This window comes from Quercus suber, unplaced genomic scaffold (assembly GCF_002906115.3).
Source record: "Quercus suber isolate HL8 unplaced genomic scaffold, Cork oak 2.0 scaffold_49, whole genome shotgun sequence".
NCBI classification, from domain to species: domain Eukaryota; kingdom Viridiplantae; phylum Streptophyta; class Magnoliopsida; order Fagales; family Fagaceae; genus Quercus; species Quercus suber.
In genome coordinates this window covers 756,023-777,106 of record NW_027069514.1, presented here as the reverse complement: position 1 = coordinate 777,106, position 21,084 = coordinate 756,023, and the positions used below count along the sequence as shown (strand labels likewise).

The 21,084-nt window shown below is 31.7% G+C and overlaps 1 protein-coding gene and 1 long non-coding RNA gene across 2 annotated transcripts; one reads left to right on the top strand and one right to left on the bottom strand.

Annotated features, from left to right (window-relative positions):
* Positions 1 to 1,956: 1,956 nt before the first annotated feature.
* LOC111995613 (uncharacterized) lies at positions 1,957 to 8,362 on the bottom strand. The gene is made up of 3 exons (XM_024027525.2): positions 8,179 to 8,362; positions 7,064 to 7,198; positions 1,957 to 2,224 (listed from the first exon to the last, which is right to left on the bottom strand). Exons 1-3 carry the CDS (start codon positions 8,278 to 8,280, stop codon positions 2,090 to 2,092), a joined length of 372 nt encoding a protein of 123 aa, XP_023883293.2. The 5' UTR covers positions 8,281 to 8,362; the 3' UTR covers positions 1,957 to 2,089.
* A 9,827-nt stretch (positions 8,363 to 18,189) lies between these two features.
* LOC136066867 (uncharacterized) lies at positions 18,190 to 20,424 on the top strand. Its single transcript, XR_010628370.1, has 3 exons — positions 18,190 to 18,453; positions 18,620 to 18,942; positions 19,866 to 20,424. It is a non-coding gene; the product is annotated as an uncharacterized LOC136066867 (long non-coding RNA).
* Positions 20,425 to 21,084: the final 660 nt, after the last annotated feature.

Here is a 21,084-nt window from a genome sequence, read left to right as displayed (position 1 = left end):
TTTATGTGGAGAAGACCCCTGAACAGGGTAACCTTATCTACCGCCACTCACAAAAAGCTGGAGAAAATACATGACATGACATGCACTCAAGTAGGAACCTAGATGAAGAACAAGTGGACGATAGAGATGAGAGAGGAGGGTGTTATATAAAGAAGAAGGATTCCTAGAAGAAGAGGTGGATGGTTAACCTCAAGAACTGTAACTTGTATTGAATTAATCAGAATTCTCTTCGAATTCAAACTCACTTAGTCTTTGCATATACTTTTATGTTGGTTTATACTTGCATGCGATAATCAATTGTTGTTAGATCCATAGTTAATATGCTCTACAAATTTTATTGTTTTTGGGCTTGGGCCACAAATCCAAACCCTACAATAATAGAGTGGAAATTGAATAGTTTTCATAACTGCTTGATTAGGGAGAGAGAAAGTCATAAAGTTGAAGAAAGTTTGAATTATTATCCGATTGGGTTTGATGGAATAATAAATGAAAACTTGAAAAGTTAGGAAACGTAAATTAAGAGATGGAGTTTTTTTTTTTTTTTTGGATGTGATTGGGAAAATGTTAATTTGCAAAAGGAAGGAAAAGAAAAAAAAAAAAAAAAAAGTTAGTAGGACTAATAACATAGCTGCTAATATGGCTCAATAGGAATGTAGCAACAATAAACGCTACACTTCAACTTTTAGATATATATATATATATATATATATAGATTTTTTAGGGAGATAACACATTGAGGAGTATAACATGTAGGGATAGTACTTGACCCAAAAGGTTAAAACTATAAGTTTGGAGCTAGTCTATGTCATATTAACCATTCACATGTGCAGATTAATCTTATATTCTTGTTTAGCAATTGTCATTTTCACTATGCTTCCTCACCTTTCATGAAATTTTCTTGTAGTTGTACAAATTCAAAACCGTACTTGACCCGAAATTTTCAAAGCAGACTTTTTTCAAATTTACAGGCAATAAAGAAATTATTACAAGAAGTAAATAAATAGGGAAAAATACAGTATATCACTCAGTACGTATGGGTAATATAATAATTTTTCCTTTCACTTCTAAAAAATGTTACACTTTACTTTTATGCTTTGGAGTAAAGTATAAACATCAACATTTTCCATTAATATTAAGTTCAAAGGCAATGGAAAATGGAAAATGTTGATTAGTTGGTCTTTAAAATAAAACTTAAACAATTTTTCTATCTAATCTGTCCGTCCTTATTCACTGTATTGATTTGTGTGTGATTTTTTTTGTCCTGGATAGTGACTAATTGAGACTTTGGCTTGTATCACAAATGTTTAATTATATGAATAATAATGGAAAGGTTAATGTTTTCACATAACTACATTTCACAAAGGGGTAATGTATAACATTTTTTTTTTTTTTTTGAGAAACAAGGGTAATGTATAACATTTGAATACAAAGTATTGTACCCCAATCGGCACATTTCCATGTTTCAAATATAGACACAGTATTAAAAGTCACCCCCCCCCCCCCCCCCCCCCCCCGGCCCAAAACACTCCCACAAATATAACTACCAATTAAATAATTAAAATAAAAAAGAAGTATGAAAAATCAAGAGGGTAAATGAGGTATCCCTAAGTAAATGGATAAAGTATATTTCTCCTCAATAAATATTAGGTGTGAAAGCAAGCCAACAGGGAATTCATGCACTTAATCTGTAAAGAATTGGCTTTTCACACAAACTAAACTTCATAAAATGCAAAATAGTGAATTGAGTTTTTTTTTTTTTCCTGAAAAATTGAGTAATTACTCATTTGTTTTAGTACTTGTTAATTCGGAGAATTCCTACATTAGTAGATACAAGAATAAATTGATTTGCATTTTCCATAGTACTAAATACTATAAATATTAGAAAATACTAAAACACTGGTAGTTAATACCAAACAAACACTTATATTTAAGCAATTGGTAAAATTAAATAAAACAAAATACAAACAAGAATTAAATTACGTTAAGTATATTATTCAGAAGTGTCTCTAGAACACAAGGAGAAATTGTAGAAATAAAAATAAAATAAAATAATTAAAACTTCTTGTTCTTAATGAACATGCTCCGCATTTTACTTGCCCATAACTTTGTCCTTGATAATTTCGGTGGCATTCTTGGTTGTTCCCCAAACTCCCTCCACTGTGCCCTTTGTTTTCTTTGAGATGTCCTCTGCTGTTGCACTTACTTTTTGGGTCATTTGGGTAACCTGAGATCATGCACAAGTAATTGTTATATTTCATTAAAAAGGGTAATTTATTTTTTAAACATTATAATTTTTGGTATGTTTCATTTTAAACCTTAAACCCTAAACTTTCAAAATGTTTCATTAAAACCGCCAAGTTTCTAAAAAATTTCATAAATAATCCTTATCTTTTTTTATCATTATTTTTTATACGTTAGAGTTTTGTATGACTTTCATTTTAACCTTAAAGTTTCAAATATAACATTTAAGCCAAATATTGGTGTTTAATGGTGTTAATTTCCTTTAAGAAACAAACACACACACAAGGTTTAGATGAAACTGTTTTAGAAACTTTGAGGTCTGAATAAATCATACTATAAAAGTTAAGGTTAAAATGAAAGTAATTTATCCATAAAAGTGCTAAGTTTGGACACTGTCCAAAAAATAATTTTTTTTTCAACTCTTTTAAAAATTTTGTAAGGTTATTTTTTATAGACTATGCAATTTATTCATTCTTAATTACTATATTTTAGTTTTAAAGAAGAATGTAGTTTATTGATCTATTTATATGTTTAGTTTTTTTCCCCATAATGTAATTTTCGTTAGTGTGATTCAATGAATTTACTAAATTTTCTCTCTCTCTCTCTCTCTCTCTCACACACACACACATATATATGAATATATATTGATTAGGAAGATTAAGAACAAGGTAAAGTTATTCATTAAAATTTATTTTTGAATTAATAATAAATTTAGTAAGAAAATTTCGGTTAGTTACAAATGTATTGGAATTAGTTTTAAATGAGTTGATGTAGAATGGGCTTAAAGTAATTTGAAATGGACAAGAAATGATTTTTAGATGGAAGGCCACTTGATACAAGATTAGAATGTGTAAAATTAAATTTAAATGACATTTGACATAATATTAAATTATTGTTAAAATTTAATTAATTTGGATCTTTAAGGCTCTGTTTGAGAGTTCATAAGGGAAGTGAATGGAATGGAATGGAATGATCATAAGAAAATGGAAATGAATGGAATGGAATTGAATGTATTCAAGTAGGAAAATGAATGGAAAAGAATGGAATGGAATAAAATAATGGAATTAAGTAACCTTGATTGGATGTTTTAAAATAAAGGAATGGAAATGAATGAAAATGAATGGAATGTAAGGATTCTTGTTTGGAAGCAACATGGATGGAATGGAATGGAATCATTTTATAATAATATTACTATTAGACCTCTATTTTAAAATAAATGATTGAATATATGCAGGTATTTTGGGAGTTTTAGTAAAAAAATCATTAAATCTAATTTCATTTCCTCCCATTCCTCCCAATTTTGGGGGGAATGAAAATTTGAAGTTTTAAGGGAATAAAGAGGAATAAATGGTCCTTCCTACTCATTCCATTCCCTCTTACCCATTCCATTCCCTCTCACTTAAACTCTCAAACAAGGGAATGGACTTTTCATTCCCTCCATTAAAACTTCCAAACAAAGGAATGAAAGAATATTCTAAAATTATTTTTTTCATTCCTTTCCATTCCATTCCATTTCCTTCTCCTAAATGAGGCCTAATTGAACTTTCATTTTAATTATCTATCTATACTATTAATAAGAGGATTCTCTGTTTGGGTTTCAACATTTTACGTACTAAGAGCATCTCCAACAGGGCTCTCCATCTCTAAAATTTGGAGAAAAAAGCCACTATTCACACCAAAAATGAAGTCCAACAACCTCTCTATCTCTAAATTTTTTTTTTTTTTTTTTTAAAGTTGCTACAGTAGCTCTCTAGGCATGAAGAGCACTGTAGCAATCACTGTAGCACCTCTAAACAATATCCTCCCTTAAAATATTACCCGATTGAATAAAAAAAATTTATTTCTCTCTCATTCCTTTTCTCTTTCGTTCTTCCCTCTCTCTGCTTCTCTATCTCAACGATAACATACCACAATCAAAACAAAAACAAAAAACCCAATCGAAAGATTTGAAATACAAAAACAATATTTCTCATAAGCCTAATGAAATCTGAACAATAAAATAAAACTTAAAAAAAAAAAAAAAAAAAAAAAAAACCATGTAGAACACCGATTTGTGTAGAACGCCGATCTCCACTTCTTTGCCAGTGATCTATGTGTGTATGAGAGAGAATTTGTTTGTGTGAGATAGAGGGAGAGAAATTTGTGTGTGTGTGTGTGTGTGTGTGTGTGTAAGAGAGAGAAAGAAATAAAGAGGGAGAAGTGAAGATATGTTGTTGTTCTGGAGGCTACCACACAACTGATCCAGAAAGAACTTGAAAAAGAAAAAGAAGGGTAGATGGAGATAGTGGGATACGTGTGTGGTGGAGAAAAAACCGAGAAAAAAGAAAAAGAAAATGAAAATGAAACGTATGGCTGAAAGAAACAAAAAGAATAAGAAATGACCATTTAGAAATACTCTTACAATATTTTTACAATAAATTTTAGTAATTAGATAATATTGGTGAGAAAAAAAAAAATTTTAAGAGTGGGTTCAAATCAGAACTAGTAACAACTTTCCACATAAATTTTGTTGTGAAAGTATTGCGTAAAATGTTGTGAACATAACACTTTTCATTAAAAAATATAATTGTTAAATAAAGAATAAATGATGATAAAAAAAAAAGAATAAAGAAAGAATGAAGAAATAATAATTAAATGGGATAGAGAAAATGATAGAAAGTCTGTTAGAAAGTGTATTTGAAAAAGTGGGTAGGTAAAAACTAAATGTTACTGTTCATTCTCCAAACAGGTAAAAATTTAGAGAGGCTGCTGGAGATGCTCTAAAATACCCTCACCAAATTTTTAAACTATCTAAAATACCCCTATCTTTTAGTTAAATAATTTTAATTTAAAAAACACAAACTGGTTAAAAAATTAATCTACTGTTCCTAAGTTTTAGGCTTTTTCCATTTATCTTCTCCATTCAGCCTAAAACTTAAGATATTATCTCTATCTCATTTTTAAATATTATTACACATTACCTTACCTCTTTCTTAAAATAAAAATAAAAATAATAAAAAATAAAAATACAAATAGCTATTTAGATATCACTTTTAAACATTATAACACTAAACCAAAAAAACAAATGAATGAAAAAGAGCATTATTGCACATGAAAAGTGCATGTAATAAGTCTAGTATTATATAGACTTTTAATCTTCTTGGCATACTAAACTTTTAGGCAGAAGTGCAAATTATACCCCTAAAGTTTGAGAGTCTTTATATTTTTCATTTTCAAATTTTCAAATTTGGATTTTACTTCTTGAAGTTATATTCTGCTTGCATCCATAACTCATTTGTTTATATTTTCCGTTAAGTTAGAAGTGTGGCAAGTGTTTAGTTTGTCTAATAAAACAATGCTATATTGCATTGTTTTATTAGACGAATTAAACACGTGTGGCAAGTTTATACAACACTTAACAAAAAATATAGATAGAGCGTCTATTAATACAAACAAAATATAGCTGTTGGGGGTAATCCAAATCTGAAATTTTAGGTGTGAAATCTAAAAAATCCGAAATTTTAGAGGCGTAATTTGTACTTTAGCATAAACTTTACCATTTGAACTATGGGATGCAATTATTATTTGCTAAATTGATCCCACACAAATATTTTAAATATATATATTTTAACATCTTCTAGAACTCTTTTCTCTTCATTCAAAAATAATAATAAAGGTTTAGTTCTAAAATTTTAGGGTCAGCTATGGATTTTTAACAAGTTAGTTAGGGTCCGTCAATAGTAGCTAGGCTATGCCCTAATGAGTATATATGTGTATTGAAAATATTCATAATAAAGTGACTAAATTTTATGCTAATAGTAAACTTACCACCATTCTCCTCATTTTCTTGGGTTTCAAACAGGTTATGAACATAATGTATGACACTAAGCACTAACACAAGTGGAGTTAACTCTTTTCTCTTGATAAGCAATTTATTAGAGGGGTGAAAGGAGTAAAGCCATTAAGAAGCTCCATTATTTGAATAAATATTCTACTTTTATAATTATTTTGAAAAATAAAAATAAAAATTAATGGGATATACCAATTTTTTTAGTACAACATCTTGCTACAAACTTGGTTATTGCTTAAAGTTATAACTCTCACTAAAAAATTAATATGACCACATATTTTGAAAATCTAATCGTTGGATTGCATGTTCTATATGTTTTTAACACACGAGTCAAATTTTGTGCCAATTGGATATTATTTATATTTGATCCATAGACTTATTTTTTAGGTATAATTTTAAATTACAAAAATTTAAAATTTAAATATTCAATTGATGACATAACTATTAATTTTTTATCTTTTAAAAATATTATAAGCATGAAAAATATAAGAAGAAAACTTAATCTAGTGATGGATTTGTCAAAATTCACATTCAACAAAAATATATTATTGTAACCATAGGTTGAAACCAAGTTTATACATTTTTCTTTACATCTTATATTGACCTTAGCTCAGCTAGCAGTCAGCACCTCATGGTTATATTTATTTCTTTCTCAGTTAAGTCCAAAATTACTAACTTTAAAAGAAAGAAAGGAAAAAAACAAATCAAAACTCTCACAAAAATTTTCTAGTATTTGGATCCAACAAAAATTACTAACTTTAAAAGCATAAATAGTGCACTGAGCACTAGTTATGCTTTTTAATTTATTTAATAATGTGATTTTTTTTTTTGAAAAAAATAATTCTATAGTTTTTTTGAGGGACAAATAATTATATAGTTGAGTAAACAAATAATTCTATAGTTGAGTAAAGGATTCGAGCCGTAAATGTGGTCATTGAAAATAAAAACAGTGCCCTACTTATATTAAATAAAGTGACTGGTTCTGGTTCTTACGCTTTCGGCAGTAGAGCGGGCCGTGTCCGTCACGAATTCACAGGTCTTCCTCACTTCTTTTGCTCCTTCAGTCACTGCCTCTGCTGCTTCTTTCGTCTTTTCACTTGCATTGACAGACTCTTCATCCTTCTTGGACTACCATATATAAGTAAAGTTTGTCAGTTGTTATTCAGTAATCTTGACCCAGATCAAGAGCAGAACATACATATAACCCCAAGGCTGAAATTACGTTAGTCCTCTTAATTTATGGTTCATCCAAAAAATGAAAAGCACAAGCGAATAGCAGTCAGCCAGTCATATTGATTTTTTTTAACACAACAACAATTCATAAAGAATGAATCCCATAAAAGGAAAACAAAAATGTATCCCTCAAAAGAATGAGATTTAAATCTTTTAGATTAATCTTAACAATTTGAGTTTGCAATAAATTTATTGCAAACTCAAATTGTTAAGATTAATCTAAAAGATTAGAACCTTTTTTTTTTTTTTTTTTTTGAGAAACAAAGATTTGAACTTAACTCGTCTACACCTCTAGTTAACGGGGTTCATTCTATATTATTACAAGATTTTGAATCTATTCAATTACTGCTGGACAGTGCATGGAAGAATCTTGAAACTTTTCAAATTATATCTTCGGTGTTTTATATTTCTCATGAATCATGATGCACTTTTTGTTATTTGATTTGTTATATTTATTTTAAAGTAGCTTTAAGGGAAGGGAGAGCAATTAAATTTTACAAATGAAGGTTGTACAAAGTATCACAGCATTTGAAATTTGAAATAATATGGTATTATCCATACAAAGTTTTAAAAAAAAATTGCAGTGAAGTACATATTATTCATTTTAATTGAAATAGGGAGGTAAGAGGCAGTCCTAATTTATTGTGTTATCCATGGAGAAAGTTTATGATTCAATCTATATCCCCCTCATGAAAAGTAAACTGGGAAAGGCAAATTATGCATTATATTTGTCATTTTAACGTGCAAAAAAAAAACAATTCATTACGTGCTAAACAAAATGATAGACATATGTTTGCACAGTGCCAAAACTATAATCCAACACACAGAAACTTACTAGTGCCTTCAAAAAAAGAAAATATGGAACTATAACTCACTTGCAAAGGTCTTGAGGCAGCCGTGACAAAGACCCTTCTGCTTGTGCCCCCTTCGGTGGGGAGAGATTTTGGAAGCTTTGCTATAAATTTTAAGGTTGACATGTTTTTAATTTGCTTTGATTTTCTTTTCTTATGGATATTCCTCGTTCTCTTGGCAAAAGCAGTGAAATGGTTTTAAGGTCTAGATCTTGAATAATTATATAAAGGTGGAGGAGAGGAGGTAATTATAGAGCCATGTGTTAATCATGGAGAATTTTTCTGTGTCATGTGGTTCATAACAGAGTCTTAAACCGGATCCTTTATTCCGGGTCTGCTGGCTGATGTGCTGGTCTTACCTTCAAGTTGTGATCTACAACCTCTGTACTCTCTCTCTCTCTCTCTCTCTCTCAAAATCAAGAATGTGTATATAAGAAATACTACGAACATTTTTTTTTCTCTAACAACAAAAGCCTTTCCCCTTCTTTTTGTCAAGTATAAATAAGAAAATAAAAAGAAATAGAAGGAGCGAAAGGAGAAGCAAGAAAACAATTAATGTGATTCGATATGACAACCAATATCCATATCACCTACTTCTTGTTACAAAGAACGCAAAATACGGTATATTAGAAATGCTTCTTAGTTGGTAAATCTAAAACCATAGTAATCCATAGTTATAAAACACCACAAACATAGTAGCCTAAGGTACTCTCACTACAAAACGCAGGGGCTTTGGGCCACCTTTTTTCCGGCCGTGTTTGAAAAAACGCGGCCATAGATGTGCTACAGCCCCGTTTTTATAAAACGAGGCTTCAAGACCTGACCTGAAGCCCCGTTTTGAAAACGAGGCCATAAACCGAGTCTTCAGCCCCGTTTTATTGGGCTTGGGCCGCATTTAAAATGCTGCCAACTATGGCCCTATTTCAAAACCGCGGCTCTAGGCCATTCAGCATTTTAATTATTTCGCAAACATAAATTTTTTTTTTTTTTAATTTTCTATTAACTAGAGCCGCGTTTTAAACATGCGGCTCTAGGTTTCCTAAAGCCGCGTTTTTAAGACGCGGCTTTAAATTTGGTCTGAAGCTGCGTGTAAAAAATGCAGCTTGAACTATGGTGTAAAGCCGCGCGTTTAAAACGCGGCTTCAACCAGGGATCAGGCTGCGTTTTTTAAACGGGGCTTCAGGCCAAAACCTATAGCCGCATGTTAAAAACACGGCTCTAGGATTTGTATAAATAGCATAGTGAAAAATGTTTTAACCCTATTTCGAAAGCTCTCAGCTCTCAGCTCTCATCCTTCACCGATTCCCTTCATCCTCATCCTCACTCACCATCGTCGACCCACTAAATCTCACTACCACCACTACATCTCATGCACCATCGCCGTCCCACTTTCTAAGATCGATCTTCAAAAAAACACCAGCGATTTGTCAAGCACGAGTTGACTCAAGCGAGTTTACCCCCTTTTTCTCTCTTTCCTTCAAATTTCTATTGTATGCAATTTTCAATTTCACGATCTGGGTCTTCAGGTTTCAACTTTTAACTTTTCTTGTTTATGCTTCGATTTCTAGGGTTTTGAATCTCACCCCTACTTCAGTAATCCAAGGTATTTTCGAGCTGAATAGGAGGACTACATATAAGGTCTGCAAGTATTTCCTTTTTAAATGTTTAATTATAATTTTAAATTAAAATGTTTTACTAACTATGGTTCGTGTAGATTGTAACTAGTATGTCTTTGTATTTTTACATTGGTATTTTGGTTCAGTTGTGTGGATTAAACTTGTTCATTGTATCAGACATTTTCTGTCTTTGCTTCATTTTATTTGCATTGCATTATAGGAAGCATGTAGTATTTAGTGTTTGGCTGGTCTTATGTGTTTATTGTGATAAACTAATTGATAAACCGGTGTCCATATAATTGCTTTCCAAAAGATTTAAAAAATTAAAAAAAAAAAAAAAAAAAAAAAAAAAAAACCTCATATGCTTTATTTAAGAGAATTTGGTGGTAGTTTTTGGTTCATGTGCACTGCAAGAAGTATTGGGTTGGTAAGATAGCAATAAATAGTTAATCAATATATGTATCTTAAATTTTTTACTTTGATTATTTTAGTTTTTGAGCCTTAGTCTAAATTTGTTAGTTAGATTGAATTTTGTATATTGAGACTTAGTTTTGATGAATATAAAAAATGAGGCCTAACCGTACGTATAACTGAATTTTTTGAATAGTGAATAACTGAATTAAAGCCTAACTGTTTTATTATACCTAATTGAGTGGTCCCAATAACTCAGATTTAGACATCTTAGTTTATGTAGGTTTTTTGAGCTACAATAGGTTGGTAATTTCTCAACTTGAGTAGGTCATGATGTTTGTTTGCCGAACAAATGTGCTTTGAGGTTGTGTCTGTTTGAGAATTTCTTATTTTTTCATAACTCATTTGATAATGTGAGACAAAAAGCTAGACAGTAGCTTCTTTTTAACAAGTTGAAAGTTAGATTATTTAAAATGAAATTGAGACAAAACGTAGTGTGAGACTAGCAAACAGTGGATAATTTAAATAAAAAACACGTTTTTAATCGGTTGCCAAGCACACCATTATTAATATATTTATGCAATATCCTAATTGTTGGGTTTAGACCCATGACCAAAAAAAGAATATTAACTAGTTTTAAAGCTGTGTTGATTATTAGATTAATTATGCAAGACCTTGGTTAATCAAACAAACATCAATATCATACACATCGAAAATATAAATGAATACAAAATATGATAACCCAAGAAAACCAAATAAACATATCAGTTTCATTGTAAAAACCTGGAGGACATGACCTTATCAATCCCAAGATGAATAGATCAACTATCAAGTAGAAGTTTACACAATGTACGAATACCCCTATTCTTTGTAAACTTAAATAAAGTTACCAATTTCAGTTCCAAGATCCACAAACTTCTTTAATATGAATATGCTCCTAACAAACCTTCAATCCACTACTCCAAGATACCCCTTGAAGGTTTGCTCCAACATAGATCTCCAATCCACAACTTCAAGATCACCCTTAAAGGTTTAAATCCAGCACTTTTGATGGCTAGTATGCAGCAACTTCAAATCTACTTGTTCAAATCATATGTAAAAGGCACAAAACCTTTTAGATCCCAAAAGAGCCACTCCAAAATATTCTAAAAATTAACGTGTGTCAGGGTTTTCTTTATATATTAAGTGAAGTAGATCGAAAACCCTAATCACTTGATAGACTAGTAGGCTGAAAATCTATTTCAGTAAAAATGCACTTTAATTAGTCTAAATTGTAAGTTCTTGATTAGTTGAAATGAATCAAATTTCTATTCTGGCACACTGAAAACCAGAACCTTGAGCGCATGTCTTGACATACCTATAGACTCTAAAGACTATAAAAATACATAAAAATCCTTCATTTTTCCTTTTACACCAACACAAAACAACGATTGATCTGCCCTTTACAACCTGAAAGCTACCACTATTTCAGCCCCTCCAAAACTCCAAAAACAAAACCACAACACACCTAGAAAACCCAACAAAAATCCCTTATTTTTCCAATCAAGGTGAGGTGAGGGAGGTAGGGAGGTAGGGAGGAAGGATCAGTGTCTATGGCGAGGTGGAGGAATGAGGGAGGGGGTGACACGATGAGGAACGGGGTGAGGATGGACTATTGAGGTAGAGGAGAGACTGGTGACGGCGAGATGGAGGAGGGCGGTGGCAGCAAGTAACAAGTAACAGTGAGAGTGAGGGAGAGGGAGGCGGCTGAGAGTGAGTGATGGAAAATGAAAAAAGAGGATTAGGGTTAGGATAGTTCATATTTTATAGGTAAGGTTTTTAATTTTTTTAATAAAGATATATATACATGGGTCGGGTTTGGGTCAAGTATGCATAATACCCGAACCCGTTACAGGTTGGGTTTCTAAACCCAAGCTTGCCCCATTTGCTTCGTGGGTTAAGTTTTACCCGACCCATTAGGGTCGAATTAGGTCGGATACCCGTGGGTCAAGCTATTTTTGCCATCCCTAAATTTGGGTGGAAAAAAAAAATTGTCTGGGTGATTTGATTTCCTTCCACTTTTGTATCCATTCCTTTCTATCAAAGCAACCAAAAAAAGGAAATGCCATCTTTTCCTTCCTCTTCACTTATCTTCTCTTCAATTCCACCCTATCCAAACAATACGTAAATGTATAATCTTTTGCGCAAATTTTATTCAAAAAATAAACTTTTACGTGAAGATCAGACTATTAGAGAGTACCCACAATCCCAGTAATCTTAAAAATTAATAGGAAAGCAGATACTTTGACTTTGACAATAAATAAGGATCACGTGAATGTCGTAAAAAAAAAAAAGAAGAAAAAGCACACACAGATCTGAGACATCCCTTTCTAATTGTTTGATATCTCTCATTTCTTTGAACACAAACACTAAAACGCATACACACACAGACACAGTGACAAACACACGCTGACTTGAGACCTCTCTTTCTAAGGTTTTCTAAGGTTTCGTTTGGTTAGAGGAGTGGAAAAGTGAAAGGATAAAAAATTAGTGAAAGGATAGAAAAATGAGATGATAGAGAAGATTTAGCTTTCCTTCATGTATATTTGGTTGGAGGCGTGGAAAAGTGGGAAGGTGAAAAATTCTTTTGTTTGATTGAAGAGAAAAGTGGGATGATAAAAAATCTAGTTTATATAAATTAACTCTTATGCACTTGTTACATAATATGTAATAAATAGTTTATTTGTACTCATTAAATAATATAAAAATGAACACATCATACATATAATTTTATATTATTTTTCTTTGTTATTATATATAATATAATCTAATATATATACTATATTATAATATATATTGCTGGTAGAGGAAAAAAAAAACTGGGCAATAAAACACTATTCACGCAAATTTTATTACATTCTTCACTTGGGCAACAAAACACTGTTCAACTAGATTTTAATATATTCTTCACCTAGCAACAAAACACTATTCAAGTAGATTTTAATATATTCTTCACTTGGGCAACAAAACACACTATTCAACAAATATGTATACATTTATCACCTATTTATACAATCATGTTGAATATCAAATGATATTAATTATATTTATCCATAGCACAGTGCAAGTTAAAATATTACATTATCATATACTCTCTTAACCAAAATACAAAGTCATCAAATATTACTAATTCCATCATAGACTATATTCAGTCCATCAAAAGTCAGCAAAATGTTAAGTTGCATTTTTTAGTATTATGCAACTTAGCTATTACCACACATCACTTTACACACTACTTCATTTATTAACCTTGTACCCAAAGTCAATTGACAATTATCCATCCTCTAAAGTTACTTGACACACATCATCTTTAATAATATTTGTTGGCATAACTCACTAGTTGGAACGCCAAAAAATGTACTCATTTGGATGGATCCTTAATTAGGAATAGCATAGCATCAAGTTGCATGTCTAATGGTATTCCTAAATTTACCACTTCATAAAATACTTCCTCGTCAGAGTAACAGTGTGGACATCCTCTCTCCATGATAATAAGTTCCTCCTTAGCAATCTCATTTACTTGCTACCACATTATCAATTCCATATTGAAAAATGTCTATTGGCTTTTCAAGCATTTCAACCATTTGAGCTAGTTTATTCATCTTTTTGGATGATGTTTCACATGAGTAAGAAGGCAAGACCATTGGAGAGTATGATTCAACATTTAGAATGCTAAACTCATCAGAGCCATCAAAGTATTCTGGTGTCTTGAAGATGACTAGTTCCTCAAAGAATTTCACACAACTTAGCAAAGGCATAAGGCCCCATTCAAATTATATCTCGACATTTCTCACTACAACTAAGTTGACTCATTAGTTCTTGCTGAATGTTTAATCTTTCCCCACTACTTTGGTAATTACCGTATCCACATAACGTAGATTACAGTATATGCCCATCATCCATATTGCATGCACCACATGTACAAGAAGTTACAAAACTGCTACATCTCGTCTTCACTGCCAATCAGTCAAAAGTTGCAAACCAATTGGTTCAATTCATGAATAGTCCTTAATTGATCTCAACAATTTTTCTCCCAACTCTTACTCAAATCTTCTAGTGGACTACTATCTCAATTAATTGAATTATCCATTTACCAAAGATCCCTCACAAGAAAGGAATAATCAATACATTAGTCATAATACTAATTAAAACACCTTATCCTTGTATCTTAGTTCTTATATCCAAAACATAACTAGCAGAGAGACACTATAAAAAGACTACTACACATAGCTAGCCATGTAAAATAAACTACTTATAAATAATAATACAAATAAAAATCATTATGTACATCTATTTGTAAAAAGATTATTGAAATAAGTCTACATATAATATGAAACATAACCAAAGACATGAATCTTAATCAACAAGTGTTGCTCTTGCCACTAACACTTGCACTAATAAATCAAAACTTTTCACCAACAAATTCTAACAAGCAAAACTAATATTAGATAATAAAAATCAACAACATCAAAGCACGTGAACCTTAAACAATCCACATGGTCTCTTTCACACACAAAACACAAACACTAATAAGTCAAATCCTTACACCAACAATGTTAGGGTAAATATTTTATGTAATTGGCTAATCTTTTAACAAAATGTACTTTACTTGTAATTGGGTAGATCTAAAATGAGTTTAAGACTTCAAGAAACATGTTGTTCAAGTCAAGTGTTAAAGTCATAAAGATCTGATCAAGAAACAAGCGAAGAAGAGCTGTTCATTAAAACTAGACAGATACCTCGATAGAAATAGTATCTATCAAGATTTAAGAACAAAGCTCGACATAAGCTAAATCTGTCAAGATCTACGAAATCAGAATTTCCAGATCTGATTTTCGGCCCATGTTGAAATATTTGTATAGAGTTTCTTTTCTCACAACCCTAGACATATATAAGGCTTATTTTAAAGGCCGTCATACAAGGAGAACACATGCAGAAAGTGACCTAGTTCATCATTCTCTCTGAAAAAGTTACTGCATGGTTATGCCAAGGGTTTTGTAACCAAGGAGCTTCCTGATCTTCATCATTGATGAACTGAAGAACTTTGCAACCAACATCTTCTTCAAGTTGCTGGTGTCAGTCACGTACTTGGATCCGTGAATCATTAGTTAGTTACGTACTAGGATTCGTGCATCAAGAAAAAGATTGCCGCTACAATACAAGTCCAATTAGATATTGGGGTAAGAGTTCAACTGTAGGTTAGTATTTCGAGATAGGTCAAAGGGTTTGGTAAGATTTCTCATACTTGTAACCGCTTGTGATTGATAATAGTGGATTCTTGAGAATGGTAACCTTAAAATCATCCGGAGAGGTTTTGCCTCAGTGGTTTTCCCTATTTGTAAACAAATCACCCGTGTCAAATTTATTTTTCACTGCATTTAGATAATTTGGTGATTTGTTTGTGCTGCTACGCCATAGCATGTAATTGAACCTAATTAATCAATTTGGGTAATTAATTAATTTGCAAAGAGTCAATTCATTTTAACCCAACAAACAGATTCTAACAATCACAATTAATAAATAATAAAAACCAAACTCATTAAAGTACATGAACCTCAAACAACCACATGGTCTCTTTCACACACAAAACACAACTTCTTTATATGCTTAATTAGATTCAATAAAGCCAGATGAGGTTTGCAAAAAGAAATAAAAAGAAAATAACAAAACCCCAAAGGGTCAAGTGTGAAAAAATAGGAATAAATTAGAAATAAAGAAACACAGATGATCTGAGCAAGCAAAAATTGGGTAAAATAAACACAAAGAAAATGACCAGATGTTGTACAACTTGATTCTGAGTCTTCTATCTACATTTTGAATGGAAAATAAAAAGAGCACAGAGTTTAGATACAAAAGGAAAAAGAATAAAAAATCTAGAAAACAAAGAAGATTTAACATTAGAAACAGAGAGATTGATAACAAAAAGGGGGGAAAAAGGGTCAAAGTCATACTTGAGATTCTAGTAGAAGGGAAAAAAAAAAAAAAAAGAGAGACAGAGAGAGAAGTTGAGATTTTATTACCGTTGAACTGTGAAAAGGCTAAAGATTGATGAGAGCTCTGTGAAAAAGTGGGAATTAGCTGGAGGTAGGTGAGAGCAAAAAAGTGGGGGCACATTTGTCTTTCATATTCAATAGGCGTTTTCACGCTTGTTTTAACTCTATTTTTGGACCCCAACCAAAAATTTTCTCTTCTTTCCTCCTCTCCAAACAACACCCATTCCTATTTTCTCTCATTTACTTCTCATCGACCCCATTCCACCTCCAACCAAACATACCTAACTATTTGAGCTCTCTCATTTCTTTGAACACAACCACACACACTCACAGACACAGTGAGCTTACCACATTTTGGAGATAGTTGATGGCTTCTTCTTCCTCTTAACCCTTGAAAATGATGGAAATGAGCTCAAATGTCTTTCCTCAACCTTAGCCTCAGCCTCAGCCTGCCTCTACTTCTGTAGCGTTGTCCTATTCTTCACGTAAGTCTAAGCTTTTTTGGGTTTTATTTATTTGTGTTTTTCATACATTTTCCTTTTTGGGTTTTGATTAATAGTCCTTACTACTCAAAGATCTGAGCTTTTGATATTTGTTTGCTTGTTCTCTATCCAAACTTGTTTTGAATATTTTGGATTTGAATTTGTTTAGGCCTTACAGAACACTTGACGTACAAGGGCAGACTACAGGAATACACACTACAATGGGCCATTCAGCGGCCAATATATGGAAACGAGGGAACACCGCATGGACCAAAGTTTAGGTCAATGGTGGAAGTGGATGGAGGGAGCCATACCTCTCAAAACACTTTTTCACATCGAAAAAAAGCCGAACAAGACATTTCCAAACTTGAAATTTAAATAAGATAAAGGATTGAAGGGTATCCTCTCATTCATGAACAAGACGTTTCCAAACTTGCAGTGGAACACGTATCAAAGAAGATAAAGGATGAATGGTGTCCTCTCATTCATGAGGTTTGTTACATCATCTTGTAAATTTAGACTTTGTTAGGTGAAACTTGTAATTTATTCTTTTTATTTTTATTTTTTATTTCCGAAGGATGGGAGATTAACTTTTTTGAAGTTGAAAGAAGCCTAGATTGTGAGGCTGAAAAATGCTTGTATGTGTGAAAGATTATCTTCATATCTGTGAAGATGATCTTTTCCTTTTTATTACAATAAAGTTTTAGTGAACTTTTAGAACACTAATATGTAGGTTGCATCTTTTCTGGGTGGATTAATTTTGAATATCAGTAATTCAATCTAGATAATAAATATTCAAGATTGATCCAGAGGCTGAAAGATGCTTATATATATATATATATAGTTATCTTTTCTGGTTACATTGTTATATCAAAGTTACAGCCTTGTGCATGTTATTTTGATTTGACATCTGAGATAATTATTTTGTTACTATATATGAAGTTTAGTATGGCTATTGATAAGCTAGATAGCTTCTGAATGACAAGCTAACACGTGTGTTTGGAAAAATTGAATGTTTTCAGTTTACACTTGTCAAGCAATGTTTATTTCTCCCAAGTTTCACACTGTTGTTTTCCAAGGCATTGGGATTTATGTATTTCTTTGTAAAAAGAATCGCAGGGGTTGAAATAATATCATTATGTTTCTTTAAATTTGTAATTCATCTAATTATGAAACTTGCATTTTACTGTTTAGGTATGTGAATGTAAGGAATTAAGAATGATGAACACATATATGAAGTGTAATGCTAATGTGCTCATAAATGTTATGTAGGATCAATTTGCTGAGAATTAAGTTTGTTTAATTATATATGTCTGGCGTATTTTATGTTAGACCTAATATTGATACAACGATTGACCAATATCTTTTTTTTTTTTTTTTTTGTGGGGGCACATTTGTCTTTCATATTCAATAGGCGTTTTCACGCTTGTTTTAACTCTATTTTTGGACCCCAACCAAAAATTTTCTCTTCTTTCCTCCTCTCCAAACAACACCCATTCCTATTTTCTCTCATTTACTTCTCATCGACCCCATTCCACCTCCAACCAAACATACCTAACTATTTGAGCTCTCTCATTTCTTTGAACACAACCACACACACTCACAGACACAGTGAGCTTACCACATTTTGGAGATAGTTGATGGCTTCTTCTTCCTCTTAACCCTTGAAAATGATGGAAATGAGCTCAAATGTCTTTCCTCAACCTTAGCCTCAGCCTCAGCCTGCCTCTACTTCTGTAGCGTTGTCCTATTCTTCACGTAAGTCTAAGCTTTTTTGGGTTTTATTTATTTGTGTTTTTCATACATTTTCCTTTTTGGGTTTTGATTAATAGTCCTTACTACTCAAAGATCTGAGCTTTTGATATTTGTTTGCTTGTTCTCTATCCAAACTTGTTTTGAATATTTTGGATTTGAATTTGTTTAGGCCTTACAGAACACTTGACGTACAAGGGCAGACTACAGGAATACACACTACAATGGGCCATTCAGCGGCCAATATATGGAAACGAGGGAACACCGCATGGACCAAAGTTTAGGTCAATGGTGGAAGTGGATGGAGGGAGCCATACCTCTCAAAACACTTTTTCACATCGAAAAAAAGCCGAACAAGACATTTCCAAACTTGAAATTTAAATAAGATAAAGGATTGAAGGGTATCCTCTCATTCATGAACAAGACGTTTCCAAACTTGCAGTGGAACACGTATCAAAGAAGATAAAGGATGAATGGTGTCCTCTCATTCATGAGGTTTGTTACATCATCTTGTAAATTTAGACTTTGTTAGGTGAAACTTGTAATTTATTCTTTTTATTTTTATTTTTTATTTCCGAAGGATGGGAGATTAACTTTTTTGAAGTTGAAAGAAGCCTAGATTGTGAGGCTGAAAAATGCTTGTATGTGTGAAAGATTATCTTCATATCTGTGAAGATGATCTTTTCCTTTTTATTACAATAAAGTTTTAGTGAACTTTTAGAACACTAATATGTAGGTTGCATCTTTTCTGGGTGGATTAATTTTGAATATCAGTAATTCAATCTAGATAATAAATATTCAAGATTGATCCAGAGGCTGAAAGATGCTTATATATATATATATATAGTTATCTTTTCTGGTTACATTGTTATATCAAAGTTACAGCCTTGTGCATGTTATTTTGATTTGACATCTGAGATAATTATTTTGTTACTATATATGAAGTTTAGTATGGCTATTGATAAGCTAGATAGCTTCTGAATGACAAGCTAACACGTGTGTTTGGAAAAATTGAATGTTTTCAGTTTACACTTGTCAAGCAATGTTTATTTCTCCCAAGTTTCACACTGTTGTTTTCCAAGGCATTGGGATTTATGTATTTCTTTGTAAAAAGAATCGCAGGGGTTGAAATAATATCATTATGTTTCTTTAAATTTGTAATTCATCTAATTATGAAACTTGCATTTTACTGTTTAGTTATGTGAATGTAAGGAATTAAGAATGATGAACACATATATGAAGTGTAATGCTAATGTGCTCATAAATGTTATGTAGGATCAATTTGCTGAGAATTAAGTTTGTTTAATTATATATGTCTGGCGTATTTTATGTTAGACCTAATATTGATACAACGATTGACCAATATCTTTTTTTTTTTTTTTTTAATTAGATAATAAACTTTTTTGTTTATTTTCCAGGATATGGTATTATGCAAGTCTATCCTCAATGAGTTTGCTATCAATAAGATGAACCTGGGAAAACCTACTTACAATACTGCTCAGCCAGAATCAAAAGGGTTGCTTCTAGTTTTCAGTTCTTTGGATTTCAATGGTATTTCATATACTGATGGACATAGTGGAAACAAGAAATAAGTTGAACAATTGGCAGCACTGGTAGTTATTATCTCTCTTTTTGGGTATCTTTTTTCTCTGTGATTATTATGAAATATTCTTTAAACTATTTATGCCTCTCTCTTTTTTCTTTTTTTCGCTGAGAAACTATTTATGCCTTTTGTGTGCTAAATTTGGCAAAATAGATTAGTCCCTAATTATATTGATTTCTTTTTTTCTTTTTTTCTTTTCCTTTTTTGATCACTTTAAAAGAAGGTGTACCCATTAGGATTATGAAGAACCTCAGGATTTGTTGGGATTGTCATGAAGTAGCAAAAAAAATCTGAAACTTCTAACAGAGAGATTATTGTATGAGAAACAGGAATAGGTTTCACCATTTTAAAGACGGTGACTGTTCTTGTAAAGGTTATTGGTGAAATAATTAAATGCGCTCAACCTTCACTTCATTTATTCAAGGATGATTTTAATTAACATATTCTGTGACTGTCATATCAGTTGTAATTCTCTGTTGTACTTCATAAAACAATAAGAAAAACTGGCAATGCACTTCTTTGTGTGTCTTTTGGTCAGTCTCTGTAGTCCAATATATTTTTGGCTACCATAAAAGAAATATATAAAAAAGATTGTATTCACTATATTTTTTTCTTTCTTTTTTTTTTTTTTTGAGGAAAAAGATTGTATTCACTATTCAGTACACAAAACTCCTGCTTTTATGGGTTTGGAAAAGGTAATCAATCTTAGAGTATTCACATCAGTTCTTCTAAAAGTTCTATCTATTTTACACGAAAAAACCTACTCTTTCTATTTTATACTATCATTTTTACAAAACACTCACATCAGTTTATCTATTTTACAAGATATTTCAATAAAATATTCATTCTTCTCAATTTTTTTTATTATTTCTCTCAGCTCCCTTTACCTACATACGCTCTCTCTCTCTCATTTCAGAACAGATCACCTCTCTCTCTCTCTCTCTCTCTCTCTCATTCTTTCTCAAAAACTACCAACCCAGATCACTTCTTCACCAGGTCCTTCTTCACCAGCCGATCTAGATCCTTTCTTCACC

Coding starts and splice junctions, on each gene's coding strand:
- LOC111995613 (XM_024027525.2), bottom strand. CDS start 8,280: ATGTCAACCTTAAAATTTATAGCAAAGCTTCCAAAATCTCTCCCCACC. Junction 7,199..8,178: donor CTGCCTCAAGACCTTTGCAA/GTGAGTTATAGT, acceptor TATATATGGTAG/TCCAAGAAGGATGAAGAGTC. Junction 2,225..7,063: donor CCCGCTCTACTGCCGAAAGC/GTAAGAACCAGA, acceptor GCATGATCTCAG/GTTACCCAAATGACCCAAAA.